Raw genomic sequence first — 17765 nt, 5'->3', positions numbered from 1 at the left:
TTCTCTTTCATTCCATTGTTTGTTTAATTCTGGCAAGTGTCTTAATAATTTCACATCCAGTTTGAGAACCAGTTTCGTCTAGTGGGTACGGCTCCAGGATAGAAAGCAGGAGACTATGAATTCAAATCTCATGTTAATCATGAAAGCCAGCTGGGTGACTTTGGGCCAGCCACTTTCTCTCAGCCCAATTCACCTCACAAAATTGATTGTTGCAGGGAAAATAGGAGGAGGAAAGTATATTGGATGTATTCGCCACCTTGAGGTATTTGTAAACATGATAAAGGTGGGATACAAGAAATCTTAATATTGGACCTATTGCAGATAAGAAAATTTACATTTATTAGCATCAAAAGCTTTCCAAATGGAAGTTAGTTAATTCTAGTGTGTTGAATTTTAAGAAATGAATAAAATATTGAAATAGCATACAGATAGTTCTCGGTTTATAACCATAATTATGACTATAAGTAAGTCTGGAATTACAGTTGTAAATCATGGCAGTTGTTAATAAGATCATCGAATTTTATGATTTTTTGTGGTGATCCTTAAGTGAATGCCATGATCATTAAACTAATCCATTTTATTCAGTGGCCCATTTTTTGCTGGAAACCAGCAAAAAACACCAAAAATTGCAATCATATGACTCTGGTATGTTGTGTACGGCCATAAAGGTGAGCCAGTTGGCAGGTACCCAAAATGTGATCAAATGACCTGTGTGTGTGTGTGTGTGTGTGTGTGTAGCTGTCAGGACTTTGGAACTGGGTCATAAATACCTTCTATCATAACTTAAATGAGTACTATCTATATTGAAGAAGAAAATGCACACAATAAAGGAGCAAAGAAATTAAAGACAGAAAACATTGAAAACATTTTTTACATTTCTGGAAAAAAAACAACTAAGACATCATTGCAGTGTTCTGGTAATAATTTGGATAATTATTATTCCAATAATTTGGAAAGAGAAACCAGGAAAAAAACCCACTTGAACAAGAAAATACCTTGTTATTCATGACTTGCCTCCAAGATCAAATACCATAGAGAATTTTCCATTCTCCATATAAGTTAATCAGAAATAAGTGTTCTTTTGAAATAGAATATTTATTTGAGTTACAACAGGAAATAGACCAACAATATTATTCTAAAGCTGATGAAATTGTTCTCTTGACACCACTCAATAGTTTTCAAATACACGGGACTGAAATTAAAGCTATAATCCTGGACATAGTTTGAATTGAATCTCTGATGCAATTCAAAATAAATATGTTCTGCATTACTGGTAGTCCTCAACTTACAGCAGTTTGTTTAGTGATGGTTTAAAGTTACAATAGCACTGAAAAAAGTGACTATGGCTGTTTTTCACACTAATGACTGTTGCAACATCCCCATGGTGAAAGCCAAATCTGGCTCTAGGTTCTGCCTCAGTTTACCTTTCCAATAAGCAACTGAGTTGGAAGATTATTTAAAAGCAATTTAATAGGGTACCCTGATAAAGTGGGTTCTTTCTATGTAAAGGAAGAGAGAACTTCGAGCCCCATGTTTCCCTCCTTTCTATAGTTATCACAACAAACAAAATGCAAGAGGAAAGTTGATTGGACAGAATAAAAGGAACCTCCCTTTGCATAGGAAATCAGTTACATGTAGTCAAACATGTTACATATTTGTATCCCATAACATCACACGTGTTCATTAAAATGAGGTCTGATGTCAGAAGGGGCGTTGAAAGAAAAAAGGACAAGTACAAAAAATGGAAAGAAGGACATACAACTAAGGCAGAATATCATCAGATAGCCAGAATCTGCAAAGACGAAGTCAGGATAGCAAAGGCTCAGAACGAACAAAGACTTGCAACAAAAGTCAAAGATAATAAAAAAAAGTTTCTTCCAACATATAAATAACAAGAAAAATATCAAGGAAACAGTCGGTCCACTAAAGAGAGAAGACGGCAAGGAAGTAACAGGGAACAGAGAGAAAGCAGAACTGCTTAACTCATTCTTTGCATCGGTCTTCACGCAAAAAGAAACTATAGCTCAACCCACCAAAAACATAACTGTAAAAGACAGACCAGAAATAAAAGTTAAAATAAGCAAAAAAAATAGTAAGAGAACACCTGTCTGATCTTGATGAAAACAAATCACCGGGGCCTGATGGATTACATCCCAGAGTTTTAAAGGAGCTGGCAGAGGTCATCTCAGAACCACTGCACCACATCTTTCAAAAATCCTGCAGCACCGGGGAACTACCAGAGGACTGGAAAAGAGCTGATGTGGTTCCCATCTTCAAAAAAGGGGGAAAAAACAGACCCAGGAAACTATAGACCAATCAGCCTAACATCAATACGAAGATAGTGGAAAAGATAATAAAAAAACAGATCTGCCAACATCTAGAAACAAGTAAAATAATAACTAGCAGTCAGCACGGGTTTGTTAAGAACAGATCATGCCAAATCAATCTTATTTCATTCTTCAACATAGTGACTAAATTAGTAGACCAGCAAAATACTGTGGACATAATATATTTAGATTTCAGCAAGGCATTTGACAAAGTAGACCACAACCTATTTCTTAGTAAGCTAGAAAAAAGTGGAATAGATAGCACCACCACTAGATGGACTTGCAACTGGCTGACATACCATGTTCAACGAGTAGTCCTTAATGGGTCTAAGTCTACATGGAGGGAAGTAAACAGTGGGGTGCCACAAGGTTCTGTCTTAGACCCAGTACTCTTCAATATCTTCATTAACAACTTAGATGAGGGAATAGAAGGGGAACTTATCAAATTTGCAGATGATACTAAGCTGGCAGGAATAGCTAACACCCAAGAATATAGGCTCAAGATCCAGATGGATCTTGACAGACTAGAATACTGGGCCGTATTTAACAAAATGAAATTCAATGTAGAGAAAAGTAAAGCCCTACACTTAGGCAAGAAAAACCAAAAGTACACATATAGACTGGGTGAAACCAGGCTCAATAGCAGTAACTGTGAGAGGGATCTTGGAGTCTTAGTGGACAACCAGCTAAATATGAGCCAGCAGTGTGCAGCAGCAGCCAAAAAAGCTAATGCAATCCAAAATTGCATTAACAGAGGGATACCGTTGAGATCAAGTGAGGTACTAATACCACTCTATAAACCCTTAGTAAAACCACACCTAGAGTACTGCGTCCAGTTTTTGTTACCACAGTATAAAAATATGTTGAGACTCTGGTGCTTGGCAACTGACTCATATTTATGATGTTTGCAGTGTCCCAGGGTCATGTGATCAACTTTTGCTACCTTCTGACAAGCAAAGTCAATGGGGAAACCAAATTCACTTAACAAGCGGGTTTCTAATTTAACAACTGCAGTGATTCACTTAACAACTTTGGCAAGAAAGCTTGTAAAGTGGGACAAAACTCACTTAACAAATGTCTCACTTAGCAACAGAAATGTTGGGCTCAGTTGTGGCCATAAGTCAAGGATTACTTGTATTGAATAAGCAGGTGTGCTGCCATTTACTGTAGGTGATTGAGATTAATGCCTTAATCCCAAATTTTAAAAAAGTTTGTTTCAAAAATTCTATACTCATTCTTGAACAAATATTAAACCCATATTTTGATTCTGATTTGTAAGTTACTTCACAAATTCTTTGACAACTTTAATTAAAAACGATGACACCATTACCCTGGGTTAATTATGTTTTTTTCCATCAAGTATTAACTATGTACTTCTTTTCTATTCAGGTATTAACAATGTATTTCTCTTTCTCCTAGGCTTATCTTACACAATTCTTATGCCAGTTTGCCCAGCAGCCTTGCTATGCAATGTTCTCAGACCATCTCAATGAAAATGAAAGAAGAGTTCTTCAGACCATTGGCATATAAATCCAGAGTATCCGTCATAATATCAAGGCAACATTTTCTGGTTTAGTTCATGTTTTTTGACCTAAACAGAGAACACTTCCTTTATTCACAAAATATTACAAATATGATTAATTTTTATTTGGAAGTACTGCTGGTGATTTAGAAGGCAACAAAAGGCAAATATGTATGGAGTTTTGCATACTGAATTTGCACAATGGGAACACTATTCTTCCGATAAACTTTCCAGTTTGGCTCGAAACATTTTTTTCCTCTACTGAAAAAGCACTTCACTGACTTCTTACAGCACAGTTTAATGAAATGAGGAAGGAACTATTGTCACTAGCTTGTTTATCTACCATAGAAACTTGGAAGTGCTTCACACTTTTGTTACGCAGGATATATTATCTTGATCTAACCAGATGACATTTTTTATATAGACATTTGGAATGAAATGGAATCTGCTTCCAATCCAATACTTTGAATTAAAATCTGAAAAATAAAAATGCTAAATTGTTTCCTTTTTTAGAAAACCTTTGGGGCTCTACCATTTCATAATTCTGTACTAAAACCATCATGCACCCATATTGAGCAGACTTGCTACATTAAAACTCAGTTCCTGTGGTTACTGATAACTTTTGTTTAGAAACCAAACTTTTTTTATATGAAATTGATTGTATTTAACTTGTTTATTTGCTTCATGAATCCATTTCTCCAAAACTGTTTGCTTTGTTCACACAGAGGATTATATAACTGACTAAACCATAGTTCACAAATTAGTACAAGTATTTTTATAGGATAGTAAAATTAATATTGCTGGTTACTCTAAAAGTCAGTACACCAATGCATCTCCCAACACCTTTTTGCCTTTTTCTCCCTTTTTGGGAAATGAAATAAAACTATTCAAACATAAATTGGTATTGTTCTTTTTAAAATTCAGAAAAGAATTTTGCTTTTAATTACCACTTAGAATACTATATTCCTGTATAGATTTGGAAAGCAACTTTCCGTTTAATGTGTACTACTACATTAATTAATCTGTGTTGATTTCAAACTGTTTGAAGTGTATACTATAAGAAATTTATTTCTGTGAAATGCCTATTACATGAGTATTTCTGGCTCATGAAAAAGCCAGGGCTTACACAGAGTTACAGATATACCAGTTAGATCCAGAGTATATCCCTGACTTCCTTAAGAAAGATAATATGTATGAAGGTAACTATGTATTTCCCTCCTATGAATGAAGTAAATCTAATGGAAGGTAAATTTTAGCACACCACAAATTTACCCTAAGAAAGTGTCTTTAATGATTTCTGCTTTAGGATGTTTAATATAATTAAATTACTAATATATTTTTATGTGGACACTGAAAGATAATTCTTGTCCATTCTCACTGGAATTAGAACCCTTTTAGCTTAATTGGAAATGTTAGTTATGATGATAGTGATAATTTAGAAATTTCTTTTAACTTGAAAGTGAATTTGGAATATAATAATTTGTTTGATGTGTTGACACTATTTTTATAGGACATTTCTAAAAACCTATGACACAACTTACTAATTTTTTGTTTCTATTCTCTCAACAAAATATTTGGGCAAATAGATAAAATAGATGCCTTAAGCTTTTTTTCCTCTCATTGTGGACAGCTTGGGAAATTGTAATGCAAAAGTCCAAGTATTATAAAAAATTTTCCATTTAAAATCGCCTGCTCTCTTATTTCCTAACTTTCAGGATTTCAAAAGCGTATTCATAAATAACAACTATTTTAAATAAAAGAATAGCAAAAATAACTTTTCATCTTGGATCTGATATGCATAAAAGTATTACTTTAGGGTACCAGAAAAAGCTTCATATTTATCATTTAACCTTACTAATACAAAAATTACATATTTATTAAGTTTACCTTTATTTACTAAGATTGACATAAGACTACCTCATTATTATTGCTATAATAAATATTGGATACTTGAATAACTTTAATCAAGAAAATGCAAGTAGCTTCCCCTTTTTAAAAATTAATAAACTTGATTTCATATACATAGAGCAAATATTTCATAAGATCAAAAGTAATTTTAGAATGGGTTATTACTATTTATAAGTATTTTGTCTTATTATATAAATACTATAAATGTACAAACATTGCCCTTTATTCTACAGTATATGCATAGATCATACATGTACATTTATGTATTTAAATAATGAGAAAAATTTGCTGCTCCATTCATAACACAGCGATTTAGCTGAACAAGAAACAACTAAAGTTCAGCTTCTGTTTCAACATACCCAGTAAAATGAAACTCTCCAGCTCTTTGAGTATTTGGTTGTCTTTTACATGTACTTTGTAACTTGATGCCTTGTCAATTTCCTATGCTGCTACCATAATTGATTTAATTGTCATATTAAAACAATTTGTGGATGAATATGTTTATCCCTTTTGAGTTCTATAGTGCTTCTGAGTGAGGTCTGACATTTTTGTCCCATCGGTTGTTTCATACATAAATAGACTTTTAAGGATAGTTGTGTACAAAGTCTTTATATAAAATAAAAGTATCTACAGAATGTATACTTGAAATAAGATGATTTGATAGCTATAGTAAGGATCAAGACTAACTTGCAGACCTTTATAGAAATATATAAGTTAAGTATATAAGCGAACAACATAATAGTGACAGAAATGTCTAGTGTCTACTTGTTTTTTATCATTTTCTGCCATATCCTATTCATAACAAACAGTTTTACTTTGCTACTGTTTAGATGAAAAACATGTTATTCCATTCCTGGGAAGAAATGTTCTTTGGCATAGTTTATTGATACAAAATATGAAATTCTTGAATATACATTTTTTGAGTATTATCAACAGTTCTAGCAAGTCCCTCTTTCTTGTTTTGTTGACAAAAGTTACACAAACAATACACTTAAGTGCATGTCCATGCTGAATACATTCACCAAACTTTTTATGTAGTGAAAATAGTAGGCATTTACTTTTGTGTCCTAAAAATGTATCAAGGGAGACAGAGCAGTCAAGACTAATAGACAAATTAATTTTCTTAATTTTCATCATTCCCTTTGATTAAATTCTGTTCAACTGATGCTTTCATTGCCTTCATTTGAAAAGGCAAACAATAGTTGCTTAACTAAGTTTGATGTCTTTTCACATTCCCCGTGGTCTTTGACATCTTTTCAAAAAAAGTTAGGAAAGTGAACTGTTTCTAAAAGTTTATAGATTGTTCTCATGTTTAACAAAATATTATGTCTTAATTCATATTGGAATTACTGATCATTATGCTGCTACATTTATCCTGGGCTGCCTGAATCACAATTCTAATATATAGTTCACAAGCTGGGGTTTTTTTCTGTCTTGAACTTTTGGCTGCCATTGCCACGTTATAGCATAATTGAAACACGTACTTCGAGTGTATGCGACTCAGTGACTAGAACCACGTCTAAGTTAGAATACAAACTACTATAAAATCACCCTTGAAAATGCTTCTGTAGGAAGTGTGTGGCATGCTGGGAATTGTAGTCGAATTTCCAAATAACAAACGGTGTGGGCGGGGCCATAGGGTGTCGGGAGTTGTAGTTGACGTTCGGTCTTGGTCGATGTCCTCTCGCGGATTTTCTTCACGGCAGCAAAAGCCGGGCCATGGCGGCTGCGGCCAACTCGGGCGGGCGGTCCAAGGTGGCGCCCAGCGTAGATTTTGATCATAGTTGCTCTGACAGCGTCGAATACCTGACTCTGAATTTCGGGCCTTTCGAGACGGTGCACCGGTGGCGCCGCCTCCCGCCCTGCGATGAGTTCGTCGGGGCTCGGTGAGGTGTCTCTGGGGTCTGCCGGGGGTGGGGGGTGGGACTCGGCTCGGTGTTGGCCTGAACAGGAGCCACAGACGAAATACCGGGCCGGAGGGCGGATTTAGGGAAGGGATGTAAATCAAGGTTGTCTTGTCTTTTCCTTCCAGCCGTAGCAAACACACCGTGGTGGCTTATCGAGATGCCATCTACGTCTTTGGTGGGGATAACGGGTGAGTCTCCCTACCTTCCTTCCCTTGGTTGTATTCCTTCCTGTCCCCACAAGGAATACAAATGCTGGCTCCTCTTTGCCCTTCTCTGCTCCCTAACATGGTTCACTTTAACAATGGCACACAAAACGTTTGTTCCAGACAAGGTTTTCAAGATGAGGATACAGAGATTGGGATGGGAGTGAGAGGGATTTTTTCTTTCTTTTATCTTTAGGAAATAATGACTGAAATGCACAACCATGTGAAAGAAAAAAAAGAATGGAAACTGGAATGTTTACAGCGATGGAGGCTCCTCTTAAAATATTGCCTGTCATGAAAATATTGCTAGGCAGAGCACCTTTTCCCCCCCTGCATATTAAGAAAAAGTGCGGGCATAAAAAGGCAAACTGGACTTGAGTACTTCTTCGCAAGAGTATTTCTAAATACTTTAAAACTGGGATGGGAATTTCTGGATCCTCTGGCTGCAGAGATTTCTCTCCCCAGTTTGAGGTGTGTTATCTCTATTTTGGCTGCTCCATTACTTTCTCTTTAGGAAAACATATAAGGGGCCAAAGACAGTAAGGATGGCCTTGGGGTGCCTAACTCTCTTCCCTTGAAGAATGCCATGGAGTACCAAAAGTGATGAGTGCATCTATAGGCCTCCGGCCTTTCCTCCCGAGACCTTCCCCTCAATCTTTCTCCTAAAGAGAAAGTTGGACAAACCATCCCACTTTTATGTGACTCTATACAGCTCGCAATAAAATACATCAAATACAAAAACCACACAATATAAAAAATAAACCAGTCATCCACACAGCCACTAGGCAGGCTCTATTTCATGCCCAGAGTCCCAGACTCAGGGCACAGGAACCAAGTTTTCAAGGTCTTGACAAAATGTAAATATTATTCAACTGATTGAAAATTGTGATCATGTGCAATATATTTACATAAGATGTAAGCTGAAAGTTATGACAGGAATATCCAAGATGGTCAGTCAGTCTAGAATATGAACACTTATCTATCTATCTATCTATCTATCTATCTATCTATCTATCTATCTATCTCTAATTTGGAAATATCTCTATTCAACATGACAGTAATAGATCTTATCTAGAATGTTTATATCATTTCAGAAAATGCATGATTAAGGATTTATCAACATATATAAAATTTCTAAATTCATCTCTGGGAAGGGACAATGCAATAGCAATTTTATTTGCATCTACTTTGTAATAGTTGGGAATATGCTTTACTTTGTCTAGTGCACAGTGGTTGTTTTATGATGGTTGATGTAAAAATAATTCCTGTGTAATTTGCAAATGAAAGAACTTTTGCTATCCCTGAAAATATAATAGATTTGAAGATACTAAATTTTACTAAACAAGGGTGTATGTGATCATACCATTACAGCTTTCAAAGAAAGGAATGGTAGTGTTATTACCAAAAATGTGCAGTCTTTACTGAATCAGTACTGTGTCATTTGTAAGGCAAATTATTAAAATAAGTCATTTGCTTGAGGCATTTAGGAAACAAGCATGAACAAGCAAAATTTAAATTTATAAATATCTGTTCTGTTTCCATTAATTATACTGTAAAATTTACCCTAATATAATTGTTGAAGAAATTACTGTTTTTCTCCCATTTGATTTAAAAATATTTAGAAACCAAATAATAGGTAAATTTTAGCTGAGTAAATTACTTTCACCTATGAAACTTCTTTAACAATATTTTTGTGGCTTCTGAATATATATTTATGTATTGTTTCCTTTGAAGGAAAACTATGTTGAATGACCTGTTAAGATTTGATGTGAAGGACTGCTCTTGGTGCAGGTACATTTCTATTTCTAATAAATGTCCCATATTATCAATATTTGAGTGAATTAGAACTTCTGAATATTATTGTCTGTTCTGATTTGGTGTCAAAATAAGTTAAATTATTGGTAAAGCATGTTAGGAAGAAAAAGCAGTTTAGAACCTTTTTAAAGAAGATTAACATAATGAGCTAAAAATTTAAAATACATTATAAACTTTGTTGTAACTAAATATATTCAGGATAGTAGGTTTTATAACAATAACAAGATAAATTATACCACAGAATTTTGGGAAGTGTGATAGGCCCAAATTCCTTCTGAACAAACATGCAAATTTTCATAGGTTATATACAGGAGCAGTAGCATATAATTGGCAAATATGTAAGAATATTGCTAATTTAAATATGAAATACAATTCTCTACCTACCTACCTACCTACTATCTACATCTCATACTCTAGACTAGTAAAATTGGAGGTAGCTTCCAAAGGAGCCACAGACATTTTGAAAAAGGCACAGTAGCTTTAGTATTTTTAAAATATCTGCTTCATACATGCTGCCATGCATTTTGAAGCATTCCTTTCAAAGAAAGTCTATGTATCTTATTTTTATTACCAGTGTTGTTAAATGGAAATATTTCTTCTTTTGTTTTAGAATGTAAATCCAAAGAACTTTTTTGTTATATGGCAGGCAATCTGAAAACCCTTGTTGATCTGTACTTGTTTTGTTTTGACCACTTTTGATATGACAGACATTAAGTTAAAAATACAATCAACATTTACATGCCTTTCGTTAAAGTACCATATTGATTAAACCTATTTTTTATTCCTACGTACTCTTGTGTATTGTTCTGCATAGGGCTTTTACTACTGGGACTCCACCAGCACCAAGGTATCACCACTCAGCAGTAGTTTATGGAAGCAGCATGTTTGTATTTGGTGAGTTATCAGAAAGCTAACCGAGTTCTACACGTAATTTAGGAATCTTAGTGAATTAGCATGAGGAGTTAACAAAAGTATATAGCACTGACAGAAAACTAATTGATAAATGTTATCAATTCATGAATGTGAGCAAGATCTGAAACAATATGGAATAAGATTACCGTATATACTCGAGTATAAGCCGAGTTTTTCAGCCCATTTTTTGTGCTGAAAAAACCCCCCTCGGCTTATACTCGAGTCAGATTCCCCTCTGAAAAAAAAATGGTGTGGAGCTCCGGAGCTGGGCAGCCGCTTCCCTGCTTCCGTGTTTCCTTTGCAACTTTTAAGCATGGGGGTAATCGGAAGCAGAAAAGTTCTTGCTTTCAGCTTTCTCTGCTTTCAGTCCGCTCGGGAGGAGGGGGAGGAGATGGTGGTGGCTGCTCACGTTGTTTTCTGAGCTCTAGGCTCATAAAACAACACGAGCCGAGGTCGCTGGCTCTGCTCAGCTTCGTTCCTCAGCCCCAGCTCTTTCAGTCCGCTCGGGAGGAGGGGAGGAGGTGGTGGCGGCTGCTCGCGTTGTTTTCTGAGCTCTAGGCTCATAAAACAACGCGAGCAGGCTCGCTGGCTCCGCTCAGCTTCGTTCCTCCTCCTCCTCCCGAGTGGACTGAAAGCAGCTGGGGCTGAGGAAACGAAGCTGAGCGGAGCCGAGCGGACTTGCTCGCGTTGTTTTATGAGCCTAGAGCTCAGAAAACAACGCGAGCAGCCGCCACCACCTCCTCCCCTCCTCCCGAGCGGACTGAAAGAGCTGGGGCTGAGGAAATGAAGCTGAGCGGAGCCGAAGCGACCTCGGCTCGCGTTGTTTTATGAGCCTAGAGCTCAGAAAACAACGCGAGCAGCCGCCACCACCTCCTCCCCCTCCTCCCGAGCGGACTGAAAGAGCTGGGGCTGAGGAAACGAAGCTGAGCGGAGCCGAAGCGACCTCGGCTCGCGTTGTTTTATGAGCCTAGAGCTCAGAAAACAACGCGAGCAGCCGCCACCACCTCCTCCCCCTCCTCCCGAGCGGACTGAAAGAGCTGGGGCTGAGGAAACGAAGCTGAGCGGAGCCGAAGCGACCTCGGCTCGCGTTGTTTTATGAGCCTAGAGCTCAGAAAACAACGCGAGCAGCCGCCACCACCTCCTCCCCCTCCTCCCGAGCGGACTGAAAGAGCTGGGGCTGAGGAAACGAAGCTGAGCGGAGCCGAAGCAACCTCGGCTCGCGTTGTTTTATGAGCCTAGAGCTCAGAAAACAACGCGAGCAGCTGCCACCACCTCCTCCCCTCCTCCCGAGCGGACTGAAAGAGCTGGGGCTGAGGAAACGAAGCTAAGCGGAGCCGAGCGACCTCGGCTCGCGTTGTTTTATGAGCCTAGAGCTCAGAAAACAACACGAGCAGCTGCCACCACCTCCTCCCCCTCCTCCCGAGCGGACTGAAAGAGCTGGGGCTGAGGAAACGAAGCTGAGCGGAGCCGGCGACCTCGGCTCGCGTTGTTTTATGAGCCTAGAGCCTAGAGCCAGGGCGCCTTCATTGCACGGCGTCGTTGCTGCCCCGAGGGGAGGGCGATTCTGGGCTGCGCAATTGGGGGGACTTCGTGGCTTTGGGTGGGTGGGTGGGTGGGAGCCAGGACGTTGACTTTAAGCGCTGCCGACCAAGTGTTTCACAAATACCAGTGGGACCCCCGTCTACCACCACCCCTCCCTCTTTTGCCTCCTTCCTTCTGATCAATCAGGTTTTCCCAGTATTTGCTCACAGCTGCGTGCTAGGCGTTGAACGCGGGGATTTCTGATTCCCCTTACACGCGCGTGGATATGCCGCGGGGCGTTTTCTTCCAAACGCCCCACGGGCAGAGAACACTGACTTTCATGATAGTGAGATCATTTCCCAAATTAATTGATTCACTAACCCAAAAGAAGAAGATGTTGATGACAGTGGGAGGCAGGGGTCACTCTCCCTTGCACGAAAAAAGCAAGAGCCGTTCTTATGATCTCTCTCTCTCCCTGTAATACAGTCAAGCCCTTTCCAGGATGCGCGATCCTCCCCCGCCGCTTTGCACCTTGCAAATGCAAAAACCCCGGGATTTTGCATTTGCAAGGTACAAAGCTGCAGCGGCAGATCCCGCGTGCTGGAAAGGGCTTGACTGTATTACGGGGAGAGAGAGATCATAAGAACGGCTCTTGCTTTTTTCTTGCAAGGGAGAGAGTGACTCCTGCCTCCCACTGTCATCATCATCTTCTTTTGGGTTAGTGAATCAATTAAACCTTTCATGATAGTGATATCGTTTCCCAAATTTCCCTTAAATCAGGGAAGAAATCACAAAAAAACCTTTGGACTGAGAATAAGCCTGTTCCTACGATGCCATTTTTGTTCACTGCAGTGTGAAAAGTGTGAAAAAACACACTTCTTTTTCTTCATCTTCTTCTTCCCTATTTACTGGTCTCTTTCAAAGAGGAAATTGTAAACATCAAACTTATTCTCAACTGTCCTAGTGAAAGTTTTTATTGGTATCTATTTTTATTTTTGAAATTTACCAGTAGCTGCTGCATTTCCCACCCTCGGCTTATACTCGAGTCAATAAGTTTTCCCAGTTTTTTGTGGTAAAATTAGGTGCCTCGGCTTATATTCGGGTCGACTTATACTCGAGTATATACGGTAGTTTAAAAACTAACAGTATGAAAATAATGCAGGAATCAGACATATTGCAAAGCATACCAGGAAATAAAAAGTCAGTATACATTGCACAAAATAGACATGACAAGTTCTGGATATCATATATGTTTCTTATGAACTATGAAGGCATTAATTGGCTTGCTTTATGTAGGCATATTTATTGTTATAAATAATAACTCAAATTGTGTAAACCATCTCTTTTATTGAAACATTATCATCATTTAGGTGGCTACACTGGAGATATATATTCCAATTCCAACTTGAAGAACAAAAATGATCTTTTTGAATATAAACTTGCAACAGGCCAGTGGACAGAATGGAAGATTGAAGGAAGGTAAGAGTGTATATGTATTATTACATAAACCTGGAAAAAGTGCAGATTCATAGAACAGAACTCAGAGGAGTAATTTTGTATATAATTATGAAGGCTGCAAAGTAGTCTAGAAATTTCAAAATTTTGGCCCTTCTCAGTTGATAAACAGCAGTAACATTAAACCCATTATCTTCTTTCAATTATTTTACCTAAAAAAATCAATAAAAGGCAAGAATCAGTGGCTGTATTTGCAGATAATGCTAAATAAAGAACAATTGCTTTTATTTAGTCAGGATCCCAAATCAAACTAAAACTTTTTTAAAAAGGCTGTTAACAGGTGCTAGCCCTTGATATATATATATTTAGTAAGTAAACCTAGAACCTTACTTCTATGATTGACTTCACTAATTCAGAAAGAAAAACATTCAATTAACTTGTTTTTTTCTTGATATGCAATTGTAACTGAATTACACTTTGCTTAGCCTGAGGGACGATCTGGAGTTTTTAATGTGTTGGTTTGTTTTTTCTCCCATTAAACTATGAATACCAAAATCTTGGGATTTAAATTATTTATCCTTCCAAACCATCCATTCCTCCATCCATCCAAAACAATTCGGCCAGATAACATAAAATTAAAAGAACAATAAATAAATAATACAGATAAGGTAAAACATATGCTCATCATCATATCTAATTAATATATATCATCCAGATCAGAGATATTTTGCAGGTTGGCCCAAATTTATTGTACTCTAGTAAAAAATTCTTATAGCATGTAGCAGAAAAAGTATATGGTGTTCTGTACTAAAACGTAACTATTCCCCAAATAGTTACATTTTGAAATATTCATTCATTTAGGTATGCAATAATCAGTCTTTTGTCATACTTGTGTAACTGTAATAGCAGTTAAGAGACTTGGAAATTTGTCTTTAGATTACCAGTTGCCCGGTCAGCTCATGGTGCAACCGTCTATAGTGATAAACTCTGGATTTTTGCAGGATATGATGGAAATGCACGGTAAGATACATTATTTGTCTAAGGTTATGGTTATTTTTATTAATAATTGTAAGACAACTCATTTTTAAGACTCTTGATCTGATAGGATGAAGTTAGATTTACTCACATGCCTTTATTAGTATTTTAGTTTACTATTGGTTTATTATGATATTCAGAAATTCATAATTAAGAAGGCCTAATTTGCAGTTCATTGAGCAATTTAAATGAAATAAATTATATGAGCCTTGTTCTAACATATGTTTCTTCATTGGAAAAATTTGTTTCCATTTTCTGGAGCCTTTTTTCTCAAGAAAATTAATTAGTAATAATATATAATATTTGGCCAAACCTGATTTGACCAAATATTACAGTAAGTTCTTTACTGTCTCCCTGACTTCCAATGCCTAGTTGCTTGTCTCTTCAATATAATTCTTTCCTAATCCAAAAGAAATTCATGAAGGCTAATTAAGGATGTAGATGATTGAATTTTGAATATTTAAACATATTTTAGGAGCTTGGAATCAGTTCCTTACACTAAAAAATACAACCCATTTCAAAAAGCCCCCTCAAATTCTCTATGGATTAATTTTCCAATGTGGAAGAGAAGATGAGAAATAATCTCTGAGGCAGAATTCAGGCCTTATGTCTTAGAGCTCTGACTATGACAATTGCTTATAGTGACGGTGGGTAACAGGGATTGTAGGTTGAACATTTCACTCCTTTTGGCCCCCAAATCTCACAGTCTCCTTGGATCTCTATCACTGAACTTTGACTTTTATCATTTTATGCTGTTGGATAACTTTTAATGTATATTCAATTGTAATATCTATTAGGGCCTTGATTGTAAATTTTCCTTAACATAAATAGATTGTGCTGTTACTGTTACATTCCTAAAAATATATTAAAAGTGATATTTTCCTTCAATACAGATTAAATGACATGTGGACTATTAATTTACAAGACAGAGATTTAACGTGTTGGGAAGAGGTAAAACAATATCTTAATGTTGTTAAATTCTGGGTTAAAATATAATTCCTCAATGAGTGTTGAGGTTAATCTATTTAGAGATGGATTGTGGTGGAAGGGTGGATGGATATTTCTAATTCAACAATTGTCAGTATTTCAGAAACACATTTAAACAAAATATTGGTTGTATAGTTCTAACTTTTTGCAATTCTTTATATTTAAATTTTATTGTTCCTGCTAGATTATACCTTAGATAACTAAGACTGAAATCCTCATTTTTCAGGAGTAGGCTTATAAAATGTATTTTTACTTTTAGCAAGGGAAGATAGATAAGGTATGCAACCCAAATTGTTGATCTTTCAATACCTGGTTTTAAAAAGTTTAGTCCTTGTTTATTTTTTGATAGTATGAACAAATCACCATACATTTCAGTCTTCAAATTAACAATGAATCTATAGCTCTGACTGAATGGTAGGGAATGGAAAGATAGTATAAATCCTTCCGTTCCCCACCATCCAGTCAGAGCTGAAGAAGCTTCTTGAATGAGAAGTGAGATGTCTTCAAAGAAAAACCAGAAAGTCCAGTTGCCTCTTGAAAAAGCACCTTTGGGACAACCATGATCTGGATGACTCAGAATCTCCATAGACAATGAATCTACAGTATATAGATCTACAGAAATACTTAGATTGCTGGTATCAACACAATTTATTGCAGTTTATTTTGTGGTGTTGCTTTTCAGATTAAACAAACTGGTGAGATTCCTCCTTCATGCTGTAATTTTCCTGTAGCTGTCTGCAAAGAGAGGATGTTTGTTTTTTCTGGCCAGAGTGGAGCAAAGATTACCAATAACCTTTTTCAATTTGAATTCAAAGAAAAAATGTATGTATGAAATATAACTGAGCAAAATCAAGTAAGTTTAAAAATGAGTATCTTGGATTTATCTAGTGGAAATGTTTACTATAATTTAAATTCAAAAGCTCTTGAAAAATAATTTGAAAAGTATTCCCCTGATTTGATTTGATGTCACCCTCTTTTTTCTAACTTTGTTGTATTGTAATGCTGTTGTGTTTTTATTTTTTATGCCATCTCTTACATTATATTTTTTCTTTGTAAAATGCCAAGAGTCATTTTGATTGCGGTAGCACAGAAATATGTTTAATAAATAAATACATTTCTGTAAGGTATCCCCAGAAAAAAAATTGTCAGTTATGAGGAAATAAATTTCAATGGAGACATTGAAGAAAATGACACTAGAAATGAAAATCAGGAGAAGGCTTTGAGAGGGGTGTGTGTGTGCCTTCAGTTCTGTTTTTGATTCCTGGTGACTGCCAGGATAATTCCCTGTAGTTTTCTTGGCAAAGGGTTTTTGAAGGTAGTTTGCCATTGCCGCCTTCCAAGAGTATAAAAGACTGACAGGCCTAAAGTCACCAGTCTGCCTTTGTGGGACTGGAACGCATGTTCTCCCAGTTTCCAGCCTGATGGCTTAACTGCAACATCAAACTGGGTCACAGGGGTAAACTATAACATTTAGTATAATTGAAGTAATATTGATTACTTTAATATTGTTATATATATTAAAGCAGTCAACCTACATGGATTTAGTTTTACAGTTTCAGTAAGGCATTTGCCTGAATTGTTTTTATTATGAATGAATTATTCATTATCTGTATATAAATTGTAATGGACCAAAAAAAATATTACGGTATCTGAATCCCTTTATTAGGCCATTATGAAATTACATTATACTATGCTGGTAGGATGTTCCATCAAGTTGATTTCTGAAATCTAAAGTGGAATAATTTATTTTGTCTTACCAGGGCAAAAATTCTACAGAATGATGGACTAAGTGTGTTATTTATGAAAACAGACTAAAGGATCCTGTTGCAAAACCTATTATAATCATTTATAATTAACATTTAAACTCAGCAAAATGTAAACAGGATGCATTAATTGTAAACTGAACTAAAATGTTATGTGTTCAGTTTAAGGAAATCAAAAGAGAACAAAAATGTATATAGTTAGAATTAATTCCTATTTAATGTGCTTACTACCCAGTTGAGAATTGTATCCAAGACTTTGATTAGCTGATAAGCAGGATAACAATTTGTAAAATATTTTGTACAGATAAAAGAAGGAGAAATTATAGATAGTAATGATCAGTCAAACATACAAAGGAAGATGTGCTTTGCTTCATAAATTTCTTTAAAACAAGCTGCAAAGCATTTCAGAG

General features: G+C 36.4%; 2 protein-coding genes across 3 annotated transcripts in view; both read left to right on the top strand.

The window, feature by feature from the left end:
* The window catches only part of IPO9 (importin 9), a 35215-nt gene extending 30468 nt beyond the window's left edge, over positions 1-4747 (top strand). Inside the window, exon 24 of the mRNA XM_087959507.1 lies at positions 3747-4747. Within this exon, the coding sequence (XP_087815633.1) occupies positions 3747-3857 (111 nt within the window). The 3' untranslated portion in view covers positions 3858-4747. The remainder of the gene's footprint in view (positions 1-3746) is intronic.
* Positions 4748-7373: 2626 nt separating this feature from the next.
* Positions 7374-17765, top strand: part of LZTR1 (leucine zipper like post translational regulator 1) — a 25289-nt gene continuing 14897 nt past the window's right edge. The window contains exons 1-8 of one of the 2 annotated variants that reach the window (XM_026680848.2): positions 7374-7643; positions 7790-7852; positions 9602-9658; positions 10497-10576; positions 13486-13594; positions 14507-14590; positions 15499-15556; positions 16275-16414. In XM_026680848.2, coding sequence (XP_026536633.1) covers positions 7477-7643; positions 7790-7852; positions 9602-9658; positions 10497-10576; positions 13486-13594; positions 14507-14590; positions 15499-15556; positions 16275-16414 — 758 coding nt within the window. In that variant the 5' untranslated portion in view covers positions 7374-7476. The remainder of the gene's footprint in view (positions 7644-7789; positions 7853-9601; positions 9659-10496; positions 10577-13485; positions 13595-14506; positions 14591-15498; positions 15557-16274; positions 16415-17765) is intronic. The other variant, XM_026680849.2, reaches the window with a different exon arrangement.

This window comes from Notechis scutatus, chromosome 3, assembly GCF_049901735.1.
Source record: "Notechis scutatus isolate UNSWTSFEM ecotype Mainland chromosome 3, rNotScu1.2, whole genome shotgun sequence".
NCBI classification, from domain to species: Eukaryota; Metazoa; Chordata; class Lepidosauria; order Squamata; family Elapidae; genus Notechis; species Notechis scutatus.
This window is presented reverse-complemented; position numbering and strand designations above follow the sequence as displayed.